This window comes from Bombina bombina, chromosome 1 (genome assembly GCF_027579735.1).
Source record: "Bombina bombina isolate aBomBom1 chromosome 1, aBomBom1.pri, whole genome shotgun sequence".
NCBI classification, from domain to species: Eukaryota; Metazoa; Chordata; class Amphibia; order Anura; family Bombinatoridae; genus Bombina; species Bombina bombina.
Window position 1 is genome coordinate 1088028720 of NC_069499.1, and position 27161 is coordinate 1088055880.

The 27161-nt window shown below is 36.4% G+C and overlaps 1 protein-coding gene across 1 annotated transcript in view; it reads right to left on the bottom strand.

The window, feature by feature from the left end:
- LOC128641994 (1,25-dihydroxyvitamin D(3) 24-hydroxylase, mitochondrial) overlaps positions 1-23696 on the bottom strand; it is a 53435-nt gene extending 29739 nt beyond the window's left edge. The window contains exons 1-7 of the mRNA XM_053694661.1: positions 23167-23696; positions 16716-16906; positions 12687-12780; positions 11349-11445; positions 7762-7853; positions 4497-4608; positions 3060-3205 (exon numbers count right to left, since the gene is read on the bottom strand). Coding sequence (XP_053550636.1) covers positions 3060-3205; positions 4497-4608; positions 7762-7853; positions 11349-11445; positions 12687-12780; positions 16716-16906; positions 23167-23397 — 963 coding nt within the window. The 5' untranslated portion in view covers positions 23398-23696. The remainder of the gene's footprint in view (positions 1-3059; positions 3206-4496; positions 4609-7761; positions 7854-11348; positions 11446-12686; positions 12781-16715; positions 16907-23166) is intronic.
- Positions 23697-27161: the final 3465 nt, after the last annotated feature.

Consider the following 27161-nt stretch of genomic DNA (forward strand, 5'->3'; position numbering starts at 1 on the left):
CATCAAGTAAGAACAACGCTTCTTCCCACTCCTCTCTCCGTTCTCCCCTCTGAAGACTTGGATTACGAGGTTGATTCTATTCTGGACTCACGTTATGTCAATTCCTCATTACAGTATCTAGTTCACTGGAAGGGGTTTAGTGCTGATGAAGACTCGTGGGAACCATCTATCAACTTGAAGGCCCCTCGTTTGGTCTCCCAATACCATAGGTGGCATCCTGACCGCCCCAGACCTTGATCCTCAGAGCGGATCCTTGAGGGGGGGTGTACTGTCATACATCAAGCACTGTCTCTTTAAAGACATAAGATCTAGCCCTTTATAAGGCCCCTCCTATCTAGACACATTGCTAGGTAATGAAGTCTATTCAGGAAGTGTAACTTCCGTTTCTAGCCGATGAGGTGAACGCCTACTCCCTGCTCTCCATGAGCACTACGCTGAAACTCCTGTTTCCCTATCCTAGAGACCCCTGCAAGCCCTCAGTCTCTCTCACTCCGGACACACTCCCTCCAGCCACCTACATGTGGATGCAGTAACCGCTGTATCACAGCATTGATTATTCATAGCAAATCTACCTATCATTTATTGTTGCTACTTACCAAATAAGCCTTATTTGCATATGAACTGCTATTACTAACTCTTTGCCTGCAATCTGTATATAAATCAACTGCTTGGCTGCATATGAACTGCTGTGATTAACTCTTTGCCTGGAATCTGTATATAAATCAACTGCTTGGCTGCATATGAACTGCTGTGATTAACTCTTTGCCTGCAATCTGTATATAAATCAACTGCTGCATCACACATTAAGCTTGGCTGCATATGAACTGCTGTGATTAACTCTTTGCCTGCAATCTGTATATAAATCAACTGCTGCATCACACATTAAGCTTGGCTGCATATGAACTGCTGTGATTAACTCTTTGCCTGCAATCTGTATATAAATCAACTGCTGCATCACACATTAAGCTTGGCTGCATATGAACTTCTGTGTTTAACTCATTATCTGCAATCTGTATAGAAATGAACTGTCATTTCCCACTGATCACTAGGCTGCTTAAGATCTGTTACTATTTACTCTGAAGTCTGCATTGTATATATAAGATCTACTGCAGCTTCCCTCTTAAAGCTAGCCTACTAATGATCTGTGTGCTTCTAACTGACAAGCATACATGTGTATATATATCAACTGCTACATTCCACTTTAAGATAAGCAGCATATGAACTGATACTGCTATTTCATTACTCATCATTGTGTATATCTATAGTCTGCTGCTATATACTTTAGTCAACCAGTATTTGAACTCCCCCCTTCTCACGTTTCATCCACTAGGGGGTGTTAATATTGTTAATTATATTCTCGTTCTATTGGAGTATAATTTTATTTGCTTACCAATTGCCAAGTAAATATGACTATATTGTCATCCCACAGTCTATGAGCATAACCGAATTCTGATATCAACATCTATAGAATTCAGGTCTGGTGTGAGACTGTGTGGCATATGTAAGCCTAAATTGGGTATCAGGCTTTAAGTAAAAGAGGGAATACCCTTTCTTCTGACATAGTGGTAACAGCCTCACAATTACTTTGGGGCAATCCCCGCAAAAGGCCCTTTTAAGAGCTATTTGTTATTTAGTATAGGGTGGGGAATTTTATTATTTTGGGGGGGCTTTTTTATTTTATTAGGGGGATTAGATTAGGTGTAATTAGTTTAAAAAAAATTGTAATTCTTTTTTATTTTCTGTAATTTAGTGGGGGTTTTTTGTACTTTAGTTTATTTTATGTAATTGTAGTTAATTGTTGGTAATTTATTTAATTAATGATAGTGTAGTGTTAGGTGTAATTGTAATTTAGGTTAGGATTTATTTTACAGGTAAATTTGTACTTATTTTAACTAGGAAGTTATTAAATAGTTAATAACTATTTAATAACTATTGTACCTAGTTAAAATAAATGCAAAGTTGCCTGTAAAATAAAAATAAACCCTAAGATAGATACAAATGTAACTATTAGTTATATTGTATCTAGCTTAGGGTTTATTTTATCGGTAAGTATTTAGTTTTAAATAGGATTAATTTATTTAATAGTAGTAAATTTATTTTGTTTTATTTAAATTATATTTGTTAGGGGGTGTTAGGGTTAGACTTAGGTTTAGGGGTTAATAAATGTAATATAGTAGCGGCGATGTTGGGGGTTAATAAATGTAGGTAGGTGTCGGCGATGTTAGGGATGGCAGATTAGGGGTTAATAAAATTTAACTAGTGTTTGCGAGGCGAGAGTGCGGCGGTTTAGGGGTTAATAAATTTATTAAAGTGGCGGCAACTTCCGGTCAGCAGATTAGGGGTTAAACATTTTAGTTAAGTGTTTCCGATGTGGGGGGGGGGGGCTCGGTTTAGGGGTAGATAGGTAGTTTATGGGTGTTAGTGTACTTTTTAGCACTTTAGTTAAGAGCTTTATGTTACGGCGTTAGCCCATAAAACTCTTAACTACTAACTTTTAAATGCAGTAGGAGTCTTGCCAGGAGAGGTTCTACCACTCACTTTTTCAGGCGATCGTAATACCGGCGTTAGAAAAATCCCATTAAAAAGATAGGATACGCAATTGACGTAAGGGGATTTGTGGTATGCTAAAATCGCGGGAAAAAAGTAAGCGGTAGACCCTCTTCTGCCTTACTCGTAATACCAGCGGGCATTAAAAAGCAGCGTTGGGACCCCTCAACGCTGCTTTTTAAGGCTAACGCAAGACTCGTAATCTAGCCAAAAGGATGTTAATGTCTCTATATCCATTGCCAGGTTAAAAAAAAAAAGAGGTTTCATGATCAGTTATTACAGGTGTAAATGTAGGTAGTTATTAGTGTGAGGTATCCTAGAAGCATGTTTCAGTCAAACAGAATAATTTATTGAAAAAAATTGTCATTGTCAAATGGGGTTTCTCTCTTTTCAATATTTGACAAAATCATTTTTTTAGTCTTACATCTCTGTAGGACGCACAAATATGATGCTACCCACAGGGCATAATCTTTTTAATTTCTTCTCAAAATAAAAAGCTATATTTTTCATACCGTTTCCACTGCCCCAATCTGCATTTCTGTGATAGCAGCATACATCTCTTTCTTTGACACTTTGCTGTCTTGGTAAATAGAACATAGAAAATCTTCTGTGAGTTTGGCAGATGTTTTCATCAGTCGCCTGTCTATGTGACATTTCGCTGCAACAAATGACAGGTAATATTTTAAAAACAAATTTCAATTGAACAAATACAATACTTTGATATTATATACACACAGATGAAAGGGTAGATTTCTGGTAAGAGCCTGAAGATAAAGTGGATGAACCAAATTTAAAGAGACATAAAGGAACAATAATTTAATGTTGTAATGTGTTGAACAGAATTCTCTGTGTTCAAAAATTCCCTCCCACCACAAAGGGGTTAGAGCATACTGTAGTTAAAGTCAGCTCTGGACCAGCATGCACCTGATTGGCTCAGCAGCTGTGTTCAGCTCAGGACCAGTACTACTTTGCTTGCCTGGAGCTTATTTTAGCTATGTGCTTAACCCCATTTTCTAGGAGGTGAAACATAATTCTGTTCAAACAATTTTGCAATAAGCGGTAAAATATACTGGTTTCATTTTAGCAAATATGGTGGCTTATTATCTGGGGAAACATAATATGCAGACACAAAGTTATCTTTTTTGTTCTTCCTTCTTTTTTTAGGAATAGCTTTCCCTCTATAATAAAGAGTTGTTTTGCATAACTCCTTTTGATTGGTGGTAATGGTGGTGGGTGCTACAGGCTATTCTTTGCCAAGCCCTTTTATAAGGGCATCCTAGGAATACTGTGTATAATGGATCTGGATACAAAATAAAAGAGGACAATATAAACTTTTAAAATTCTTCTACCAAAGTTTTGGCAACCATATTTACTTTTATATAATTGTTAGTACTGGTAAATATCTGACTTAACTGAGTAAACTGACCCTTTAAAGAACAGAAATACTCCTGAATGCAAGACAGTCAGACTGAGAGAGGGGGGGGGGGGTGTGGGTCATTTTGTGAGGCTCATAAATGCATTTTTTAAGTAATCATTTGTTCAGCTACTGTGTTTTAGGATTCTCAAAGGTTGATTAGGACATTAGGTATGACATCTAAGTATGTTCTTTAGCCATTGAAAGAGCCATTTCTTGCAAAATATAATTAAATATTTTGTGTGGGTTAAGCATGCAATTAAATGATATTAAGAACACTCAATAATTCTGAAGTTATCATTATACAAAGGAGTATACTATTTACACAAATCTAAAAAAACATTTTGCAACTTCATACAAGAAGTGATATAGCTGCCTTTACAACAGAGTTCTTTAAAACAAAGGGTGCTCAATTTGCTTGTTTACAGGACCCTTTAAGGGTAAATAATCTCTAAAACCTTGTCTAAACCAATTTATATGAGTTTTCTTAGTTCTGGAGTGGATTAGAGCCAACTGAACACAAAACTGTTTTTACCTGTTTTGAATATGTGATCCCATGCATGAGTGTGGTCTTTCCATATTTTTGTATTTAAGCTTTTGTGTAACTCAACTGGTGTCACCATCATCAATCCAAAAGTACCCATCATCTGAAAAAAATTAGGGGGAAATAAAAGGCGAGTTTAAAATCCTCCACTACGCACAAAATATAGAAAAATAACTCATTGTGTAGTTCATTAACAAATCTAGATAGGCCAAGAGGCTTGTTTTCCCACAGAAAACCTCTGAATTACATTGTTTCCAATGCAGCAAAGGATTCTGGGTAAGATATGCAAATTAAGTACACAATGACACACCTTTTTACTTCAGTCTGCTTTTCAGCAGGTTCCCTTTACGCCAAAGTATCGCTGTTCACACAGCTTATAAACTTAGCTAGGGTTAGTACAGTGAGTCCTAACCATCCCAGGATAGACTGTTTCGTGGTTTTTGCCACTCATACGCTGGGAGAAGGTTAGAATCACCACTGGGTGAAGTTGATTGCAGGCAGAATACAACATTTTAAATTAGGGGAGATAAAAGGCGAGTTTAAAATCCTTTACTACGCACAAAATATAGAAAAATAACTCATTGTGTAGTTCATTAACACATCTAGACAGGCCCAGAGGCTTGTTTTCCCACAGAAAACCTCTGAATTACATTGTTTCCAATGCAGCAAAGGATTCTGGGTAAGATATGCAAATTAAGTACACAATGACACACCTTTTTACTTCAGTCTGCTTTTCAGCAGGTTCCCTTTACGCCAAAGTATCGCTGTTCACACAGCTTATAAACTTAGCTAGGGTTAGTACAGTGATTAGTACAGTGATTCAGGTGTGTCATTGTGCACTTAATTTGCATATCTTACCCAGAATCCTTTGCTGCATTGAAAACAATGTAATTCAGATGATTTCTGTGGGAAAACAAGCCTCTGGGCCTGTCTAGATTTGTTAATGAACTACACAATGAGTTATTTATATATATATATATATACAGGGAGTGCAGAATTATTAGGCAAGTTGTATTTTTGAGGATTAATTTTATTATTGAACAACAACCATGTTCTCAATGAACCCAAAAAACTCATTAATATCAAAGCTGAATATTTTTGGAAGTAGTTTTTAGTTTGTTTTTAGTTTTAGCTATTTTAGGGGGATATCTGTGTGTGCAGGTGACTATTACTGTGCATAATTATTAGGCAACTTAACAAAAAACAAATATATACCCATTTCAATTATTTATTTTTACCAGTGAAACCAATATAACATCTCAACATTCACAAATATACATTTCTGACATTCAAAAATAAAACAAAAACAAATCAGTGACCAATATAGCCACCTTTCTTTGCAAGGACACTCAAAAGCCTGCCATCCATGGATTCTGTCAGTGTTTTGATCTGTTTACCATCAACATTGCGTGCAGCAGCAACCACAGCCTCCCAGACACTGTTCAGAGAGGTGTACTGTTTTCCCTCCTTGTAAATCTCACATTTGATGATGGACCACAGGTTCTCAATGGGGTTCAGATCAGGTGAACAAGGAGGCCATGTCATTAGATTTTCTTCTTTTATACCCTTTCTTGCCAGCCACGCTGTGGAGTACTTGTACGCGTGTGATGGAGCATTGTCCTGCATGAAAATCATGTTTTTCTTGAAGGATGCAGACTTCTTCCTGTACCACTGCTTGAAGAAGGTGTCTTCTAGAAACTGGCAGTAGGACTGGGAGTTGAGCTTGACTCCATCTTCAACCTGAAAAGGCCCCACAAGCTCATCTTTGATGATACCAGCCCAAACCAGTACTCCACCTCCACCTTGCTGGCATCTGAGTCGGACTGGAGCTCTCTGCCCTTTACCAATCCAGCCATGGGCCCATCCATCTGGCCCATCAAGACTCACTCTCATTTCATCAGTCCATAAAACCTTAGAAAAATCAGTCTTGAGATATTTCTTGGCCCAGTCTTGACGTTTCAGCTTGTGTGTCTTGTTCAGTGGTGGTCGTCTTTCAGCCTTTCTTACCTTGGCCATGTCTCTGAGTATTGCACACCTTGTGCTTTTGGGCACTCCAGTGATGTTGCAGCTCTGAAATATGGCCAAACTGGTGGCAAGTGGCATCTTGGCAGCTGCACGCTTGACTTTTCTCAGTTCATGGGCAGTTATTTTGCGCCTTGGTTTTTCCACACGCTTCTTGCGACCCTGTTGACTATTTTGAATGAAACGCTTGATTGTTCGATGATCACGCTTCAGAAGCTTTGCAATTTTAAGAGTGCTGCATCCCTCTGCAAGATATCTCACTATTTTTTACTTTTCTGAGCCTGTCAAGTCCTTCTTTTGACCCATTTTGCCAAAGGAAAGGAAGTTGCCTAATAATTATGCACACCTGATATAGGGTGTTGATGTCATTAGACCACACCCCTTCTCATTACAGAGATGCACATCACCTAATATGCTTAATTGGTAGTAGGCTTTCGAGCCTATACAGCTTGGAGTAAGACAACATGCATAAAGAGGATGATGTGGTCAAAATACTAATTTGCCTAATAATTCTGCACTCCCTGTATATATATATATATATATATATATATATATATACACACACACACATTTATATAAAAAAAGGTTTAGCATATCACACAGCTTAAGGTAACATAAAATATGACCCAATATACCATTATGTCCTTTTAAGTAGACATAAAAAGATACCTGTATAAAATAATGTATAATTTCTTTATTTGACTCCTATATGTAGAACACTGTTTGTAAAGCTTTATGTGACATACATATCATCAATTTTTGAAACAACTGTCATTTAATACTGTTTCTTAAATATATCTTATTTTGAACAAAAACATGTCATCGGGTCTGCCCTTTGGGGAGGTCGCGAGGGGGCCCACAAAATCTGACATGAGGAAATGGAAAGGTTTAATGAACATTCTGTATATAGTTTATAAAGAAGTGTTTATGGCATCAGGAGGAGTTATATATAGTGATTTTATTTATATAGGTAATACTGAATGTCAAGATAGGTTTGGGCCCTACAGGGGACAGGATATACAGGCGGCCGTGGAAGCGAATTAAGGGCACTGGGCTGAGGTGCCACACAAATTTGTCTTGCTCAGGGCCATGCAAATGCTAAAAGCGGCCCTTGCTACATAATATACATTCAATAATATAGGGCAGAATTCTTGATATAAAGTGCAGTGAGAAAATGTCCTTAAAATAGGCCCTGAACTCAATGCATCTATAATAATGTAAATTCAGTTCTTACTGTTTTGATAGCTGTTATGAAGTTATGAGCTTCTTCTCCTAAATTGGGCTGCAAAAATCCAAACCTTTTTTCATAGAGAACAAGACAGATACCTGAAATCCAGAGATGAGTCAAGTATTACCACTTTTATACCATATAAGGAAAATGTGAAAAGGAATACATTTGTACATAAAAATGCAAATATAAAATACATTGTATTGGGTATGCTATCTACATACTTATTATTTATGTGCTTGAATCCATGTATATTCTAAATTACACCAAGCAAGGGTTATAGCTTTGTTTACCTAGCAATACTGGTGTAATAAACAAAAAATATAGAAGAATATGTTTGCAATACACATTATTATATGTAGTGTTTTGATAATTTTTGGTGTTGTACAGGATTAAAGCGGAATACACTCAGGCATTTCTAAAAATACAGAGGTAAAAGTCAGCAGAAGTCAGTCAAACTCAGAAAGTCACCATGTTTAAAAACATAAACAACTATTATTGTTTGTAAAAGTATAAAGTTTAACTGACTTGTAAATAAAGATTTTTTGTTGCTTTTAACCAAGTTTGCTCTGACTACAAACAGTGCAAAGGTTAAAAATGACTTCAAGCAAAACAAACTACTTTTAACTGGCTTTGTATTTTATTTTTAAAATTCTTAACTAAAAATAAATAAGTAAATGGTCTTTAAAATGTGCATGATTATTTTTTTAAATAACTGTACAGTATAACTGTATGTAAATTGGAATAAATTTAAAAAAAAAAATATGTAAAAAAATATATTTAGTTATCTCATTCTCTTTATGTAAATTGCTGTATATAATGATTGTCAACTGTATTTGCTAAATACTCTATAGTTAGGTGTGCTACTTGAAATACCTGACTTGAAATTAAACTGAAGTTGGCGGCAAATTGAAATTGAACTGACTTGAAGTTGGCCGCATGTTTGTTGCATATGGATAGTTGACTTTTCAGAAATATTTTTTAAAACTGGTCTGAGATATGCAAGTTGGTAGCAAAGGAAGACTTTACATCTGACATGTATTTAAAGAACAGTCAACTTTCAGATTTTGTACCACTGTTAATATACCCAAGTTACCCAACATACTTGCATTTTCTAAAGTAAAAAGATGGGTGAATATGTACTAGGTTTTCATTTAGTTGAAGTGTTTTATATATTTCAGTAATTTTTGAGTCATTTTTTAATTTGAACCATTATTGTGTTATTTCTGTTGGAAATTCATAAAGCAAATAGTCTCAAAAGTGTTAATATAAGTAATATAATCATGCCTTCAGAGTCTTCTCTGCATGACCTAAGACAATTTGCTCTCATTCTCTCTGGAGATACACAGAAAAGCATTGATCCATGTGAGCTCTTTGTTCTATGTAAAATACTTCTTGAAAGAAGACCTTTACTAATAATGGCAGTTCCTTCTTCCAGTAAAATAAATTTAGCCATTAGAATTGTTTTCAGCACAGTTCCTATTATGGTAAATAAATCCTGGCTAAACCCTTAAAATATATATATTTTACTTTAGTTTGTCTCTGTGTATTTGTGCATGCTGTGTTTGCATATCTGTATTTACCTACCTGTGTATATGTGTAGGTGTATTTATCTCTATAATATTTGTACAGTTTATCTATAGTTGTACTGTATTTGTGTTTATCTTTGTATCAACATATATGTTTGTGCCTGTGTATCTGTGTAGGTGTGTCTATCTCTATATCTCTATGTCACTGCAGTGTGTATATTTATGAGTGTCTGTGTGTGTAGATATGTGTAGGAGTGCAGGTGAATAGGTGAGTGTAGATGCTTGTAGCTGTTTGTGTGTGTGTGTAGGAGTGTATAGGGGTGCAGGCATGTAGGGTGTGTGTGTTTATGTGTGGGTGTGGGTGTATGTATATATATATATATATATATATATATATATATATATATATATAGGTTTGTGTGTGAATATGTGTGTAAATGTTTGTAGGAGTGTGTGTATAGGGATGTGTATGTGTGTAGGGGTGTGTGTGAGTAGATGTGTGTAGGTTTGTGTGTGTAGAGATGTGTGTAGGAGTATGTGTGTGTTTAGGTGTGTGTGTGTAGATGTGTGTAGGTTTGTGTGTTTAGAGATGTGTGTAGGAGTATGTATGTGTGTAGGGATGTGTGTGAGTAGATGTGTGTAGGTTTGTGTGTGTAAAGATGTGTGTAGGAGTTTGTGTGTGTTTAGGGTGTGTGTGTGTGTGTGTGTAGATATGTGTAGGTTTGTGTGTGTAGAGATGTATGTAGGAGTATGTGTGTGTGTGTAGATGTGTGTCACTTGTCAGCACAAAGTACAAGCTACACTGTAAAAGACACTGACATTACAAAAAACTTACAGAACAAACTAATTTAAAAAAAGTATCTACCTCCATAAAATAATTCACACTAACATAGGCAAAAAACAAACTTAAAACCAGCTGAAGAGAATAAACCAATAAAAATGACACAGCTTTGTCAGCTTTGAAATAATGAGACACAACTGAGACACAAGATACTTTGCAATGGTAATAGAGACTGTGAATTACACTTGCTGGGCCAAAGCCTAGGTGGAAAAACACAGTCACGTTTGGAACGCTCACGGCCAGCTCCTAGAGACACCTTTTGTTTTATTCAGGCTATTTTACCCTAACAATACAGACGTGCAAATATTTTACAATTACAGACATTTACATAAACCCTTTGCAACATTTTTCTGAAGCATTGTGATTGTAATTTTTTTTCCCAGCATTGCTTGCAGCTCATATTTCATATGTCAGATATCATGTATTAAACACCTCATACAACTACAGGTTAAGTGACGCTCAATGAATTTTTAACATGATCTAGGCCAGTTTGTACACCTATAGCTTTCATTTCTAACACCAGGGGGTAGATTTATTAAAGGGTGAGCGGACATGATTCACTGTAGCATACGCTGTCGGGATTTAACATTGCACAAGCATTTCTGATGAAATGCTTGTGCAATGCCGCCCCCTGCTCACTGGTGGCCAATTGGCCGCTAGCAGGGGCCCTCAATCATCCCTTTAAGGTGGCGGAGAAGTCTTACGACCGCTGCTTCTTAACTTCTGTTTCAGGCGGACCTGAAACAATGGGGTTCCGAAGCCGCATCCGCTGCTTAATAAATGGAGCCCTAAATGTTCTCGCTTATTTACAATCTGCATATACAGAATATACTTTATAACATTGTCATGAGGGATTTTCTTTCTTAATGTGAATACAAAGAGGCCGAATTATCAAGCTCCGAATGGACCTTGATGCCCCTATTTCCGCTGCTCCATAACTGGTCCGCCTGCTCTGAGGCTGCAGACATCAATCCGCCCGATCCTATACGAACGGGCTCATTGACACCCCCGGCTAACGGCCGATTGGACGCGAATCTGCAGGGGGCGGCATTTGCACAAGAACTGCTTGTGCAAATGATAAATGCTGACAGCGTATGCTGTCTGCATTTATCGATGTACGGCGGACATGTGCTTTTAATAAATGTACTTTTCATAAAACATATTTTCTTCATGAGCTATATGTCTTTTTTTCCATAAATGTTCCAAAATCTTTAGAATCTTACTTTCTAGTGACCATTTATTCAGCTCACAATACAGATCTTCAATTTTTCCATTTTTGTCACAGATGCTGTCAAGTCGCTTCATAAAATCAACCAAAACCTGAAAAAAAAACCAATATGAGTAAATATTATAGTTAGAATATTTTATTGTAGCATTAACATTTTCCACAGTTTGCAAAATATTTTCTCTAGTGAAGTTCTTTAGTATATGATAACCAACGGCACTGCATGAACTGTTACTAAAAACAAACACAAAAAGTTCTAGACATCCTGCAACCGAAGAAGCAGTAACTAAGTAATCCAAATTTTGGCAGAGCAATTTCTTCAGTTTCCATATAAATGTATGCATGTTTTTGTTTTTTGCCAGAATGTCTTTTCAGAAAGGTATTGTGTGAATGAGACAAAACATACCGATCCTCTGATCAATTCAGATTTCCAGTCCACTAAGTACTCACCATTTCAAAAACAAGCTCCACGTAGAGTTATTTTGTGCTGTATTATATCTTAAAGGGACAAAATAGGCAAAATTAAATATTCATGATTTAGATAGAGCATTGATTTTTAAGCAACTTTTACATTTTCTTCTATAAATACATTTGCTTTGTTCAATTGGTATCCTTTGTTAAAGAATAGACTCAGGAATATCAATGCGTATATGGGAGCTAGCTGAACAGATTGGTGAACCCATAACAAGAGGCATATATGTGCAGCCACTAATCAGCAGCTAGCTCCCACTAATGCATTGCTGCTCCGATGTATGCCTACTGATGTATGCTTTCCAAAAAGGATACCAAGAGAATGAAGAAACTGTAGTGATAGAAGTAAATTGGAAAGTTGTTTAAAAATGCGTGCTCTATCTGAATCTTGAAAGTTTGCCCCCTCTCTGAGAAATGGCTCTGAGCTGGTCAAATTATAAAAGATTCTTCTCCATTCCCAATTATTTGATTTATTTATTTTGCATCTTTGGCTACTGATGATAGCGAGACTGTAGAGACAGATGAATAGGCTCTTGTTTAGGTGACTTATGTTTGTGAGCTGGGAATGGACTGTGTACAAAGAGGGAATCAGTGATTTGTGAAGGCATGAAAACTCTGATTAGTCAATGCCTAGGGTGTTGGCATTGGGAATCACGCTCTGGTCATCATCTATAGTATTTTGTTTCTGCTGTTTGGGTGTATAAAATGTGCAGCACTTGCATACCTAGTTCTGTCTTTATCTGTTGTACATTTAGTTGTGTAGCTATGCTATCAAATAATAAGTTTGTCCATAATTGGCAGTGCTCTTGGACAATAACATTGATAAATTAGAGGAAGAGCACATTTAGTATGTCAATGTAATTACCTCATTGATTTTTGTATCTAATTTTCCAACTTCTGTTGGCTTCATTAGCTTCTGTTGAAATGCACTTCTAACCCTCTGCCAGTCCTTTCCTTCTCTAGATATAAATGAGGAGAAAAGGGAAAATTAAGCACTTTTTGTTTGAAGCTTTGTTTGAAATGCGATGGCTGCTGATAACAAACGCTGGTAGATTCTCATACACTTGTCCTTAAATGACTAGTATAGGAAAACATAAAGTACTTTAGTTAACCAGGCAATTTAACAATATATATATATATATATATATATATATATATATATATATATAATAGATAGATATACAGTTTATAACGCGCCCGCAAACAGGTAAATTATGTATACAGTATATATATATATATATATATATAAAATATATATATACATGTCAGCAGAGACATTTAGGCAAAAGGGCTACAAGGAAAGGACAATATCTAAAAAAATAAAATCTGCCCTAAAAACACCACGGGTAAGGCTCCTACAATACAAAGAAAAGGAAAAAAGGAAAACCAAACCAAGTCACGTACAACTCTACTCTGGAAGGAGTACGCAAGATTATAAAAGAGCTCCAACCACTAATTTCAGAGGACCCCACACTCAAAAAAATATTTCCTGAACCCCCCCCATACTAGCATTCAAACAACCGCCTAACCTGAGACAGAGATTGGTCCGCAGCAAATTAACCACAGAACAGAAGCTTACACAGAATGGCACTGTACAATGCAACAAATCACTCTGCAAACTGTGTCAACATATATGTGACAACAACACAGCCAGACACAATAACACATCATAAAATATTAAAGGATCATATAATTGTTAATATTTACACATCTTTATTGCTAGATAGTTCAAATTAAACCACCAATCCCTCTTGATATATGGTCATGACTTTCCCAGATTAGCATTTACAACAGTGTGGAAGTTTTAGCAATATCTCTTTGCATAGCACCATAGAACTATAGGCATAACCATATACTCAGAAAGCAAGACTAATAGACAAGAGAAATGTAAATCAATTATTTTTTTTGGATCCACTAAATCTGCTATATACTTATTAAGGGCTAGATTACAAATGGAGCACTAATTTATCACATGCCTGCAAACGGGCAAATTCGCCCATTTGCAGGTGCACGATAAATAACCAGCTATTACAAGTGGCTGGTTATTGCTACTACGAGTTTGAGGTAGCAATTAGCGCTTCTAAAATTAACCAGAGGTCTGACCTCTGGTTAATTTTCTAGCATCTTTATTTTTTAATAAAGTAACTGCATGAAGCAGTTATAAGGGGCTAAAATTGTCGTGTGTGGGTTGTTTGACATATTATTAAATAAATATAATATGTTGGATATTCCTGTGTGCGCTGGTATTCTGTGCAAATATCGATTTTGCCGAAGCGATATTTTGAGCTCAACTTGTAATCTGGCCCTAATTGTTTACCCAACCTCTACAATTAAAAACTGCCTGCACTACCTACATACAACACAATTTGATAAAAAATGTTCACCTAATACGGTATATGACTATTTTACAATTATACTTTTAACTTTGTATTGTGATTAACTATAACAGCTTGGCTGGTGTTGCAAGACTACAGTAATGTAATTCCATACATTATTAAATTAAGTTAGATTGTTTTATGTTTTCCTTATTTAAAATATTTTTAAAACTGACTTTCTCATCTATCACTTGAAACAATACTGTTAGTCCGGGGCTTGTGTTATTAACAAATGACTAATGGCTCTCAAAGGAATTTACTACAGTTCATTTAATAATCTAGGGAAATATCAAGCTAATGCAATTTATAAATACGGTAACAAAAATAAAATCCTTTTCAATTAATACTGCAAAACGGTTTGACCTGTATTACCTTAAACGAGTTTAATAAAAATAAAAAGACTTTCCATTAATAAAAGTAAATAAATAACAAGATTGTTTTTCAGTAAATCATATTTTTGGTCCCTCTGACATTTGCATGTATTTGAATATTTCCCAGCGGGATGCACTTGATTGATGTCTGTGAAATAAATTCCATTTATTTATCTTATGACTAAGAAGGGAAGAAATGATTCAATGAAGCATCATCTGAAACAGTTTTATTAGGCTCTTGCTTGTCATAACATATTTAATGTTTCATAAGACTTGAGTGCCAACCAGCAGATGTTGATGGAAATCTCAAACAGAAGAGTTCGCCCCTACCCATCTCATAAAATATTTAGGATCATAAGCTGATATTATGAGCATTTTCAAAGTTATAGGTTTTATTAAAAAAACAGGAAAAAAATGGTGGCTTATACACAAACCATTTGCAAACTAGATGCTGTCTGCAGAAATAAATAACCTCCAACTTAACTTGGTTAAAGGAAAACTGTTGTGACTATGGCATCGTTTTTCATTAATATCACCTTCTACACAGCATATTTTTAGACTTGGTAAACTGTCTAGTTTTTCATAAAATGCCTCTTTGTGAAACAATACCCTATACTGTACACAATTTTTATTTTCTTTGGTCAAACTAAAAGGGGATACAGTATTTTAATATGTGTTAAATTAATTTGAAAAAATATGCTGAATAAACTGACTTTTTTTCTTGTGAGGTTTTTGAAGACCTGTTTCTAGTTACCAAAAAAGCTTTAGGAGTTTTCCATATTATTCACTGAGCATTTCCTGCTTTCTTAACTTATTTTCATGGTAAAACATTTTAATATATTAAAGGGACAGTAAACACCTTGAGACTTTAATATAAAGGGCTAGATTACAAGTGGAGCGCAAATTTATTGTGCACCCGCAAATGGCCAAATTCGCCCTTTTGCGGGCGTGCAATAAATAACCAGCCATTACAGGCATGAGAATAAGGCTCCCATGCGAGTCTATGGAAGCACACTCTATTGAGCGCATAGCTTCTAGCAATGCGAAAGCGAGGTTATGTTCGTTTTGTGGGCCACTTAAAATACCAGTGTACAATTGGGTATGCTGGTATTTTGAATGGATCGCAAATATCGCATTTGCGAAAGTGCAATTTTGTGCTCCACTTGTAATCTGGCCCAAAATGTTTATTTATGTGTGGCAAAATAATTTTGTACAATACTTTCAGCATTTTGCACTTTTTGAAGTAATTAATTCTCACAGCTGGAAGTGCACCCTGTAGACTTTTCAAGGCTAACCCTTCTACATATATTTCACTAATTGGCTTTAGCAGATAAGAACTGCAAAACAATATGCGTTATACTAAAATAACGGCTGTGCCTAGCCTTGTCAGATACAGACTAAAGCCTGGATTGACTCCAAATAAGGCAAATGGTGAGTGGATTTTGGTAAGTGAAAAATAATTGCAGCAAACAATATGTTAAAATGTTTTAAAAATGTTTAGACCTAGCTGATTTTTTATTCTATAGAAAGTCAAGGAAAATTACTTATAATTACAAGGTGTTGAGTGCCCTTTTAAATTGCTCCTCTTCCATATGCATAGTGCACAGCATCCTTTTTAACATTAAAGGGACAGTCTACTCCAGAATTGTTATTGTTTAAAAAGATAGATGATCCCTTTATTACCAATTCCCCAGTTTTGCATAACCATCACTGTTATATTAATATACTTTTTACCTCTGTGATTACCTTGTATCTAAGGCTCTTCTGACAGTCCCCTAATCACATTACTTTTTTTATTTATTTGCATTTTAGAGAATTAGTGCAGTTCATGCACAACTCCATGGGAAAGAGCACAATGTTATCTAAATGGCCCACATCAACTAGCAGTCTCCCGTTGTGAAAAGCTAATAAAAAAGCATGTGATAAGAGGTTGTCTGTAGTGGCTTAGAAACAGGCAGAAATTTAAAGGTTACATTTTATAAAGTATATTAATATAACAATGTTGGTTGTGCAAAGCTAGGGAATGGGTAGTAAAGGTGTTATCCATCTTCTTAAATAATAATAATTTTGGTGTTGACTGGCCCTTTAAACTGCTATTTTCAACAAGATATACTGAGTATAAGTATTGTATCTGCACATTTTACTTACAATATCAGGAGTCCATATGCCTCATTCCTAAAATCTCTGTAAGCTTTCCATGGTTTGATCTCGAGTCTCTTTGGATAATTACTTTCTTCTCTATAGAGAGCTTCTAGAAGAGAGGGTGCCCCAATATGGACAGAGTCAAATGAACCAAGCTTCATGCGAAATATCTTCCCAAACTGCTTGTGGTAACCAGCCTTAGAAAATATTGAAGAAATACAAGTTGCATTCCATTAAATCTGATTCATATTTATACATAAATAATTTCTCCCTGACATTCATCATATACAGTATATTTAGCAATTCACGTAGAGTAAATCTGTGCTGTAAAGTTAGCAAACTGTTGTTAGCCTAAGGGCGCCCTAACGTGTAACGATGCCTGTCTGAGAGAGGCAGATACGTTTACTGCTTATGTTTTAAGTGAGAAAATCTATTTGAGATTATAATAAGGATTTGTTGCTATAGGTTAAAGAGATACTAAACTTATTTTTTTTCTTTTATGATTCAGATAGATCATACAATTTTAAGCAACTTTCTAATTTACTCCTATTATCATTTTTACTTTGTTCTTTTGCTATCTTTATTTGTAAAGCAGGAATGTAAAGTTAAAGGGACACTGAACCCAAATTTTTTCTTTCGTGATTCAGATAGAGCATGCAATTTTAAGCAACTTTCTAATTTACTCCTATTATCAATTTTTTTTTTCTTTTTTCTTAGTTATTTATATTTTATTGAGGATAAGTAGTATTTACAAAGAAAAATAAAGCATAGTACATTTAGCTCACATTATTAACAGTGTAAGTATAGTATGTTATAACATATATAACATAAGCCATTTATACATGTGTGCTATACAAAGGTATCAAGATAAACACAATACATGTATTACTCACCCTAAAGATATTACACCTAAGATGTTAAATATAGTAGACCTACTACACTATCCTCCTTTTATTTATATAAGAACTTAGTTATTTTTCCATTGGATATAGTTATATTAGATAAAGAAAAATGTATTCCGCATCCTAGTCTCAAGTAGATGGACAAAACAAGAAACAATATCATATTTTAAATATACAATATAAATGTGCAATATATTTACATTTCATTTTCAAGGGGTCCCTCCTTATCATTTTTTCTTTGTTTTTTTGCTATCTTTATTTGAAAAACAGGAATGTAAAGTTAAAGGGACACTGAACCCAATTTTTTTCTTTTGTGATTCAGATAGAGGCCTCTAGTTATCAAGCTCCGTACGTACCTGCCATCGCCGGCCCCAATACGCCCGCCTAAGCTCGCCTCACATCGCCACTGCGGACCTGAATACGCTCGCCAAAGTTATCAAAAAAGCTGTCAAAAAGCTGTGCACCAAGTACGGGGCGATGAGCAGCGGACTGTGATAGTTATCACTCATCCGATCTCGCTGCTCTTTGGCTTTTTCACAGCTTTATTGATAAGCTGTCACTAAGCACTTACACTATACTATACGGTTCTACCCCCTATACCGCCACCCCTGGAGCCCCCTGGAAATAAATAAAGTTATTAACCCTAAACCGCCGCTCCTAGAGCCCGCCGCAACTATATTAAACATGTTAACCCCTAAACCACCGCTCCCGGAGCCCACCGCCACTCTAATAAACTTATTAACCCCTAAACCGCCGCTCCCGGACCCAGCCGCCACCTACATAATACCTATTAACCCCTATCCTGCCCCCCTATACCGCCGCCACCTATAATAAATTTATTAACCCCTATCCTGCCGATCCCGTACCCCGCCGCAACTAAATAAATTGTTTAACCCCTAAACCGCCGCTCCCGGACCCCGCCGCCACCTATATTAAACTTATTAACCCCTAATCTGCCCCCCCTATACCGCCGCCATCTATATTAAACTAATTAACCCCGAAATCAGCCAATCAGATTTTTCAGAAATCATCTGATCAGCCAATCAGATTTTTCCTACCTTAATTCCTATTGGCTGATAGAATCCTATCAGCCAATCGGAATTTGAGGGACGCCATCTTGGATGACATCACTTAAAGGAATATTCATTCGGCGAGTAGGCGTCGGTAAAGAAGGATGGCTCCGCGTCGGCTGCTTTGAAGATGGCTCCGCTCCGGATGGATGAAGATTGAAGACGCCGCCTGGATGAAGACTTCTATCGGATGGAAGACATCTTCAGCGCCCCTTGGATGATGACTTCGGCCCGGCTGGGTGAACACGACTCAAGGTAGGGAGATCTTCAGGGGGGTAGTGTTAGGTTTATTTAAGGGGGGTTTGGTTTAGAGTAGGGGTATGTGGGTGGTGGGTTTTAATGTTGGGGGGGTTGTATTTTTTTTTACATGCAAAAGAGCTGATAACTTTGGGGCATGCCCCGCAAAAAGCCCTTTTAAGGGCTGGTAAAAGAGCTGGTTACTTTGTAATTTAGTATAGGGTAGGGACTTTTATTATTTTTTATTATTATTTTATTAGGGGGCTTAGATTAGGTGTAATTAGTTTAAAATTCTTGTAATCTTTTTTTATTTTCTGTAATTTAGTGGGGGGGTTTTGTACTTTAGTTTAGTTTATTTAATTGTATTTAATTGTAGCTACTTGTAGTTAATTAATTTAAATAATTTAATGATAGTGTAGTGTTAGGTTTAATTGTAACTTAGGTTAGGATTTATTTTACAGGTAATTTTGGATTTATTTTAGCTAGGTGGTTATTAAATAGTTAATAACTATTTAATAACTATTTTACCTAGTTAAAATAAATACAAAGTTGCCTGTAAAATAAATATAAATCCTAGTATTTAGTTTTAAATAGGATTAATTTAGTTAATAAGATTAATTTTTATTTAGATTTATTAAAATAATATTTAAGTTAGGGGGGTGTTAGGGTTAGTGTTAGATATAGGTTTAGGGGTTAATTAGTTTAATATAGATGGCGGCGGTATAGGAGGGGCAGGATAGGGGGTTAATAAATTTATTATAGGTGGCGACGGTGTAGGGGGGGCAGATTAGGGGTTAATAAGTTTAATATAGGTGGCGGCCGGGAGCGGCGGTTTAGGAGTTAAACAATTGATTTAGTTGCGGCGGGGTATGGGATCGGCAGGATAGGGGTTAATAAATTTATTATAGGTGGCGGCGGTATAGGGGGGCAGGATAGGGGTTAATAGGTATTATGTAGGTGTCGGTGGGGTCCGGGAGCGGCGGTTTAGGTGTTAACATATTTATTATAGTTGCGGCGGGGTCCGGGAGCGGCAGTTTAGGGGGTAATAACTTTATTTAGTTGCGGCGGTGTAGGGGGGCAGATTAGGGGTGTTTAGACTTGGGGTACATGTTAGGGTGTTAGGTGTAGACAGCTCCCATAGGAATCAATAGGATATCGGGCAGCAGCGAACATAAACTTTCTCTATTGTCAGACTCCCATTGATTCCTATGGGATCCACTGCCTCGAGGGCGGCGGATTGAAAACCAGGTACGCTGGGCCGGAAAAGTGCCGAGCGTACCTGGTAGTCATTTGATAACTTCCAAAAGTAGTCAGATTGTGCCGAACTTGCATTCAGAACATCTGGAGTGACGTAAGAATCGATCTGTGTCGGACTGAGTCCGGCGGATCGAAGCTTACGTCACTATATTCTACTTTTGCCGGTCTGTAGGGCTTGATAACTTAGGCGAATCAGCCTTGCCACAAATACGCTGCGGAATTCCAGCGTATTTGAGGTTGATGGCTTGATAACTAGAGGCCAGACCATGCAATTTTAAGCAACTTTCTAATTTACTCCTATTATCAAATTTTCTTCATTCTCTTGGTATCTTTATTTGAAATGCAAGAATGTAAGTTTAGATGCCGGCCTATTTTTGGGGAACAACCTGGGTTGTTCTTGCTGATTGGTGGATAAATTCATCCACCAATACAAAAGTGCTGTCCAGAGTCTGAAAAAAAAAAGCTTAAATGCCTTCTTTTTAAATAAAGATAGCAAGAGAACGAAGAAAAATTGATAATAGGAGTAAATTACAAAGTTGCTTAAAATAGCATGCTCTATCTGAATCACAGATAGATTGGGTTCAGTGTCCCTTTAAGGAGCAGGCCCATTTTTGGATCAGAACCTGGGTTATGCTTGCTTATTGGTGGCTAAATTTATCCCTTTAATTTTGTTTTAATTAAGTGATTAATTGTACATTTTTTTTCTTTTATTTAAACAGTAATCAATATGTTAAGGTGTCATTTGAGTTAAATAATCTGGGATGTCATCAAGTAAGAAAGGTGGAGGTCCACTAGTTTAGTAACTATAATTCACAGCTTTTAAATAATACACACAATGCCTTTTCTACTATTTATTTTCTTTTACTAGATTTCCTCACTGAGCAGTGCTAAAAATAGCACCATCAAAAAAGTGCATTTGAAATAAAGTTTTGTTAATGGGGTTAAAGGCAGTATTCAAGTGACTAACTCTAACCTGACCTTGCAAATAAAATCCCACACAAGGTCATGCGTGAGATTGGGTAAAATGCCAAAATAATATGGGCAATGAAATTGTTACAATATTTTGACTATGACAGTATGACACTGTTTTAAATGCAGCATTTCCATAATGTGTTCTTACTAATTTGACATTAACTGTACATGATAATCCCTATGTTATTTTATGAAGTGTAATAATGTTAGCATATCTCTGTTTATTTTGTACTAAGCATCTTCTGACCGCCCCTAATCACATGACTTTTAGTTATTATCTATTGACTTGCAGTTTAGCCAATTAGTGCAGTGTCTGCCACAACTCACGGGTGTGATCACAATGCTATCTATATGGTTTACCTGAACTACTCTCCCCTGCTGTGAAAAGCAAATACAAAAGCATGTGATTAGAGGCGGCCTTCAAGGGCTTAGAAATTATCATATGAGCCTTTCTAGGTTTGCTCTCAACTAGAATACCAAGAGAACAAAGCAAAATTGGTGATAAAAGTAAATTGGAAAGTTGTTTAAAATTACATGCCCTATTTGAAAAATAAAAGTTTTTTTGGGCCTTGACTGTCCCTTTAAGAGCAATGATCTGCATGGAGCATCATATACTTAATACCTGAAAAACCTACCCGGAAAGGAAAAGATAAAAGGTGATTTATGATATTTCCATGCAGTAGATACATTTATTGTAGTACAGCAGAAAATTACCCCAATGATTATTTTTTAATAACTAATAGGACGCTTGTCAAATATGTTTTACAGGTAAGTGGTGTATTTAATCTTTAGAGGGAAGTGTAGGAGTCTTATATAATCCTACACTATAAGAGAACATATAGAATAGATGTTAATGGACCTAAAAGTCTGCATACATTTCCTTCTAATGTATAAACTATATCAATTCTAAGAATAGCCTTATGCATATTCCAGACATTGTTGAATCCTTTAGAGTATTTATCCCTACCTCATCTACTGCAAGCTAATTCTAGGAATCAACCACCCTTTCGGTAAATAAAAATCACTCCTAAACCTACCTCCTGTTCAACTTGAGAGAATGACCCCATGTTCTTGTTGTGTGTGCATGTGTAGGTGTGTGTGTGAAGGTTTGTGTGTTTATGTGTAGGTGCTAGTGTGCATTTGTGTGTGTGCAAGTGCAGGCAGTGTTCTCCCCATCAGGTGCACTACCCAGATGATTTTACTGACCACCTGGCTAAAAATTTTGCCAATATTAAGCAAAAATTAGCCAATAATAAAAATCTTCAATTTTTATTGCACAAATTATCATTAAATACATTTATGTTAAATTATGCAAGTAATGTGTGCTTTGCATAGCACAAAATCATATAATATTAGAAAACATTACACTGCCCCCACCCAACTTCTTCATAATGCCACCCGGCTTGCAAAATTTTCTTTGGGGAACACTGGTATGTGTGCATGTGTAGGTGTTGTGTGTGTGTGCATGTGTTGTGTGTGTGTGCATGTGTAGGTGTTGTGTGTGTGTGCATGTGTAGGTGTTGTGTGTGTGTGCATGTGTAGGTGTTGTGTGTGTGTGCATGTGTAGGTGTTGTGTGTGTGCATGTGTAGGTGTTGTGTGTGTGTGCATGTGTAGGTGTTGTGTGTGTGTGCATGTGTAGGTGTTGTGTGTTGTGTGTGTGTGCATGTGTAGGTGTTGTATGTGTGTGCATGTGTAGGTGTTGTGTGTGTGTGCATGTGTAGGTGTTGTGTGTGTGCATATATCGGTATGTGTGCAGGTGTGTGTGTGCGCATGTATGTGTGTAAATATAATATAATAGTAAGCACATAATTCATATATTAAGTGTACCACTGACTTTTGAACACAAAATTAATACATTATTACAAATTATATATATTAATATATATATATATATATATATATATATATATATATATATATATATATATATATATATATATATATATATATATATATATATATATATATATATATATTGCTAGGAGTGTGTAAAAGAGTTAGAATCTGCTTGTATTTACCAGTGCTTCATGCTGCCTTTTCAGACCTCCTTTCCTTAAGATGTCAAGCAAGCTTCCCAGAATGGGCAAGTTTGTTGGTCCAGGTAGGGCAGACAGAGAAAGAGGGCAGGTGAGATGTGCCCCTTTAGTTTTTAGGTCGCATACTGCAGGGGTAGGGATGCTGTGCTGGACACTTATATTTCTCTTTTTCAGCAACATCCACATCCAGCTGTCTTTGATTTTTGATGCCATGATACAGGGTGGTTAAATACCTCTCAGCAAAAGAGATTCCAAGCTTTGCAAAAGGTAGCATTTTTAAATGATGTGTATTTATATATATATTCCCTGGGTGTTTGAAATGTTTGCTGGAAAATAATCTTCAACCAATCAGAAGCCACAATTAGCTGGTGTGTATCCAACGTAAAAAAAAAAGAAAAAAAAAAGTGCAATGGTACTTTGAGTTCATTAAAGAGCTGTTTTCCTGGCATGGGAATATCAGGCTGCAGCCAAAGTCTTAGATAAAAGCGGTTCCAAAGTAAACTCTTTAACTGCGTCCTGATTACTCACTTTGCCCTCAAAGGCTGGCTTTGCTATTTTGTACAATTGTCATTCTTCTGTTTTGTGTTAGTAATCTCAATTGTAAAAAAAGAAAACCCTGGCATTTAGTGTGTGTATAATTAGCTCATTCTGCACTCTCTCACCTAATGTGCAGCTTCTATTTCATAATACTGCTGAATTCCTTTCATGTTATGTTTCATGCTAACACCTTTTTTTTTCTTTTTTCTCATGTTGTTGCAATTTGAGCAAATAATGTATTTATTTACACTGAATTGGACAGGCAAATAACTTTTAAATTAAAGTGAAAACAATTATTTTCTTAAAAAAAGAAAAAAGTATTTTTATATAGAAGTTAGGAAAAAAAACAATGCCTTATTATTATATTTTTGCATTAAATCTTAGTGACGTTTCTGTGCTTTTATATATATATATATAGAATCCAAACAAAGTACACTCCTGAAATACCACCGTTAATGCCCTGGGTGCTGCTCATAAATTCAAATACGCGAAACAGAAGAGCACTCCAGGACTTAGTAAAGATAGTCACTTTTTAATGTGAACGTTTTCGGAATGATGCGACCCATTAAAGCTCTTCTGTTTGGCGATATATATATATATATATATATATACACACACAAACAAAAAGGAATTGGCGCACATATATATAGGCCAAAAGTTCAAAGGGAATATGCACTCTCACCACCATCAAACATCTGCCAGGGTGCTCTGCAGGAATAACAGTATTTGTGATGTTTCAGTGCCTTACATGTCCCTTCCTCTGACCCAGAGGAAGGGACGTTTAAGGTCCCGAAACGTCACAAATAAATACATTTTTTGGTTCACAAATTGCTGAAGTCCAGTGAGTGCTTAAATTCATCTACTTTACTATATATATATATATATATATATATATATATATATATATATATATATATATATATACATATAAGGCAAAGTCCTGTGTAGGAATGCACCCCATATATTTAGTAGCAGCTGCCAGGGTGCAATGTCAAAACAGTATGTACTATGCAAAAAAGGCAGCACTCACTGGTCATTTGTAAGTAAAATTTAGCTTTTAATAATACAAAAAGTTAAAATCTTGGGAAAAACATGACGTTTCGATGCCTAACTGGCATCTTTTTCAAATGTCCCAAAAGGTAAATCCAAAGTGGTCACACCAGCTATGTGGTGTTCCCCATGAGAGCATAAAACTACTGGCTGAATGTGTTATATTTATACAAGTCATAGCTGACATCGAGGCTGTGTTCAGCTGTGGTTAATCACTTGCAAAATCTGATCAGCTGGTTCCGTTCCCACCCACAAGCTTTATACTTCATTGCGCTGTTAGTTGAGCAACTGCATGACTAATTTGCATATGTGGGAGTAATCTGCACTGGAGTAGTGTCCAATGATCTTGCGATGTTTTCAAGCGTCATCATACACACCCACTTGTCTCTGCTGTGAGCGAAACTTCCCCAAACAAAGGGATATTAGCCTGTGACTTATGAACTGTTTCTGGCACAACAATGCCGTATGTTTCACACAGGTTGGTGAGGGGTCACCTTTGTCAATCAACGTAGAAGCTGCATGTTCACCTTGGCTCATGATGTACTGAACATTGTACTGGGATGTAATAGGCATTCAAAAGTTGTAGTGAGGAGATCAAATGTCCCACATATAGCGGGTACACCCTCACATTTATTCATAGAGCAACAGCTAATGCAGGAATATCAGGAAATATCGATGGGGTGTAATATACATTCGATCTATTCAAATCAGACAACACGAATGCCCCACTTGTAGCGGGTACATCCCCATTGGTTAATATGAAGCTCCCATGCAAGATTAGCAGAAAATGCTTGATAGAGCACACAATCCAGCAACATGTGGGGGGTGGTGATGTTGAATAAATGACATCTAATAACACATTAGCCAAGTAGCAAAGGAAGAGAAAAAATGTAGAAAAAAAAAAAAAAAAAAAAAAAAAAAAGTTAAAAACATAGTAGAAGCTGGAACAATGAGCAAGTTAAAAAAGTGTCCATTTTGTAATCCAATGATAGAAACATTTTGTGCATTTGTATTCATTCATTAGTGGATCATTTTTATCCAATGAACGGCCCAAAGTCCAATTTAATGTTTAATCCTTTAGGAGAGACGGTGTCCAACATGTAGATCCATCTGGACTCTAGTCTAAGTAACATATTGTTGCGGTCTCCCCCCCTTTTTGGAATAGGTAGATGATCAATAATCATGCAGCGTAGACTGGAGATGCTATGTTTCTATGTAGCAAAGTGTCGGGCAACTGTGAGATCAGATGTTCCATTCTTCAGTGCCTCCCTAATGGAGCATCTGTGGTTCGCCATTCTATCTTTGAAAGGGGTGGTTGTTTTCCCCACATAGACCAGAGACCAGGGGCAAATTAGGATATATATGACATATGAGCTGTTACAATTCAGACGGTAACGAATGGTATATCTTTTATTCTTGTGTGGATGTTGAAAAGAATCTCCAACTTGCATGGAATTACAGTAAACGCAATCACCGCATTTGTAGCAACCACTTTTTCGCGATTTTAACCACGTATCACCTTGATGGGAACTTTTGGGCTAATTTTTTACCAGTAGGTCCCTGATACTCCTCGCCCGTCTGTAAACCACTCTTGGAGTGTTAGTTTTCCAGGATGCCAGGCTCTTGTCAGTCTCAAGTAAGTCCCATCTATTGTGAATGGAATCCCTTATGGTCTCATGTGATGGAGAGAATGTGGTAATGAAGTTTAACTTTTCTTCAGTCGTATTTTTTCTTTCTTTATGTTTTAGGAGCGAATCTTGGTTACACATGTGGAGTTTCTGTCTCGCCATATTAATATCCTTAATGTCATATAGCCTTTCCTCCAATTTCTTACACGTAGCATCCAATTGCTCACTGCAGATTTCTGGTTCGGAATTATTCCTGATTACTCACGTGAGTTGAGAGAAGATAATGCCTAACTTTTGGTGTCGTGGGTGATAGCTAGAAGCCAGCAGCAGCGAGTTTCTGTCAGTGCTCTTAGTGTAGATGTACCAAATCTAATGTGTTGTTCAGTTCTGACTTTAAAAATATTTAAATCCAAAAAGTGTACTTGTTCATGATCACATTCCATTTTGAACCTAATAGGGCCTTTGATCTGATTCAGATGTTCTACCCATAGTATCAAGTCCTGTTAACTGCCACGCCAAATCAAAAACAAGTCATCTATGTATCTAGTGTACATCAGGATGTTGGGATGTGTGTAGGGTTGCATAATATGATGCTCATACCAGAGCATAAAGATATTGGCATAGACAGGGGCCATGTTCGAGCCCATGGCTGTCCCTGCTATCTGCAAATAAAAATTACTTTCAAAAGAGAAATAATTTTTAGTTAAGCAATGTTCCATAAGTTCCAAAAGGAACTCTAATGGAGGACCCCTATAGTCTGGG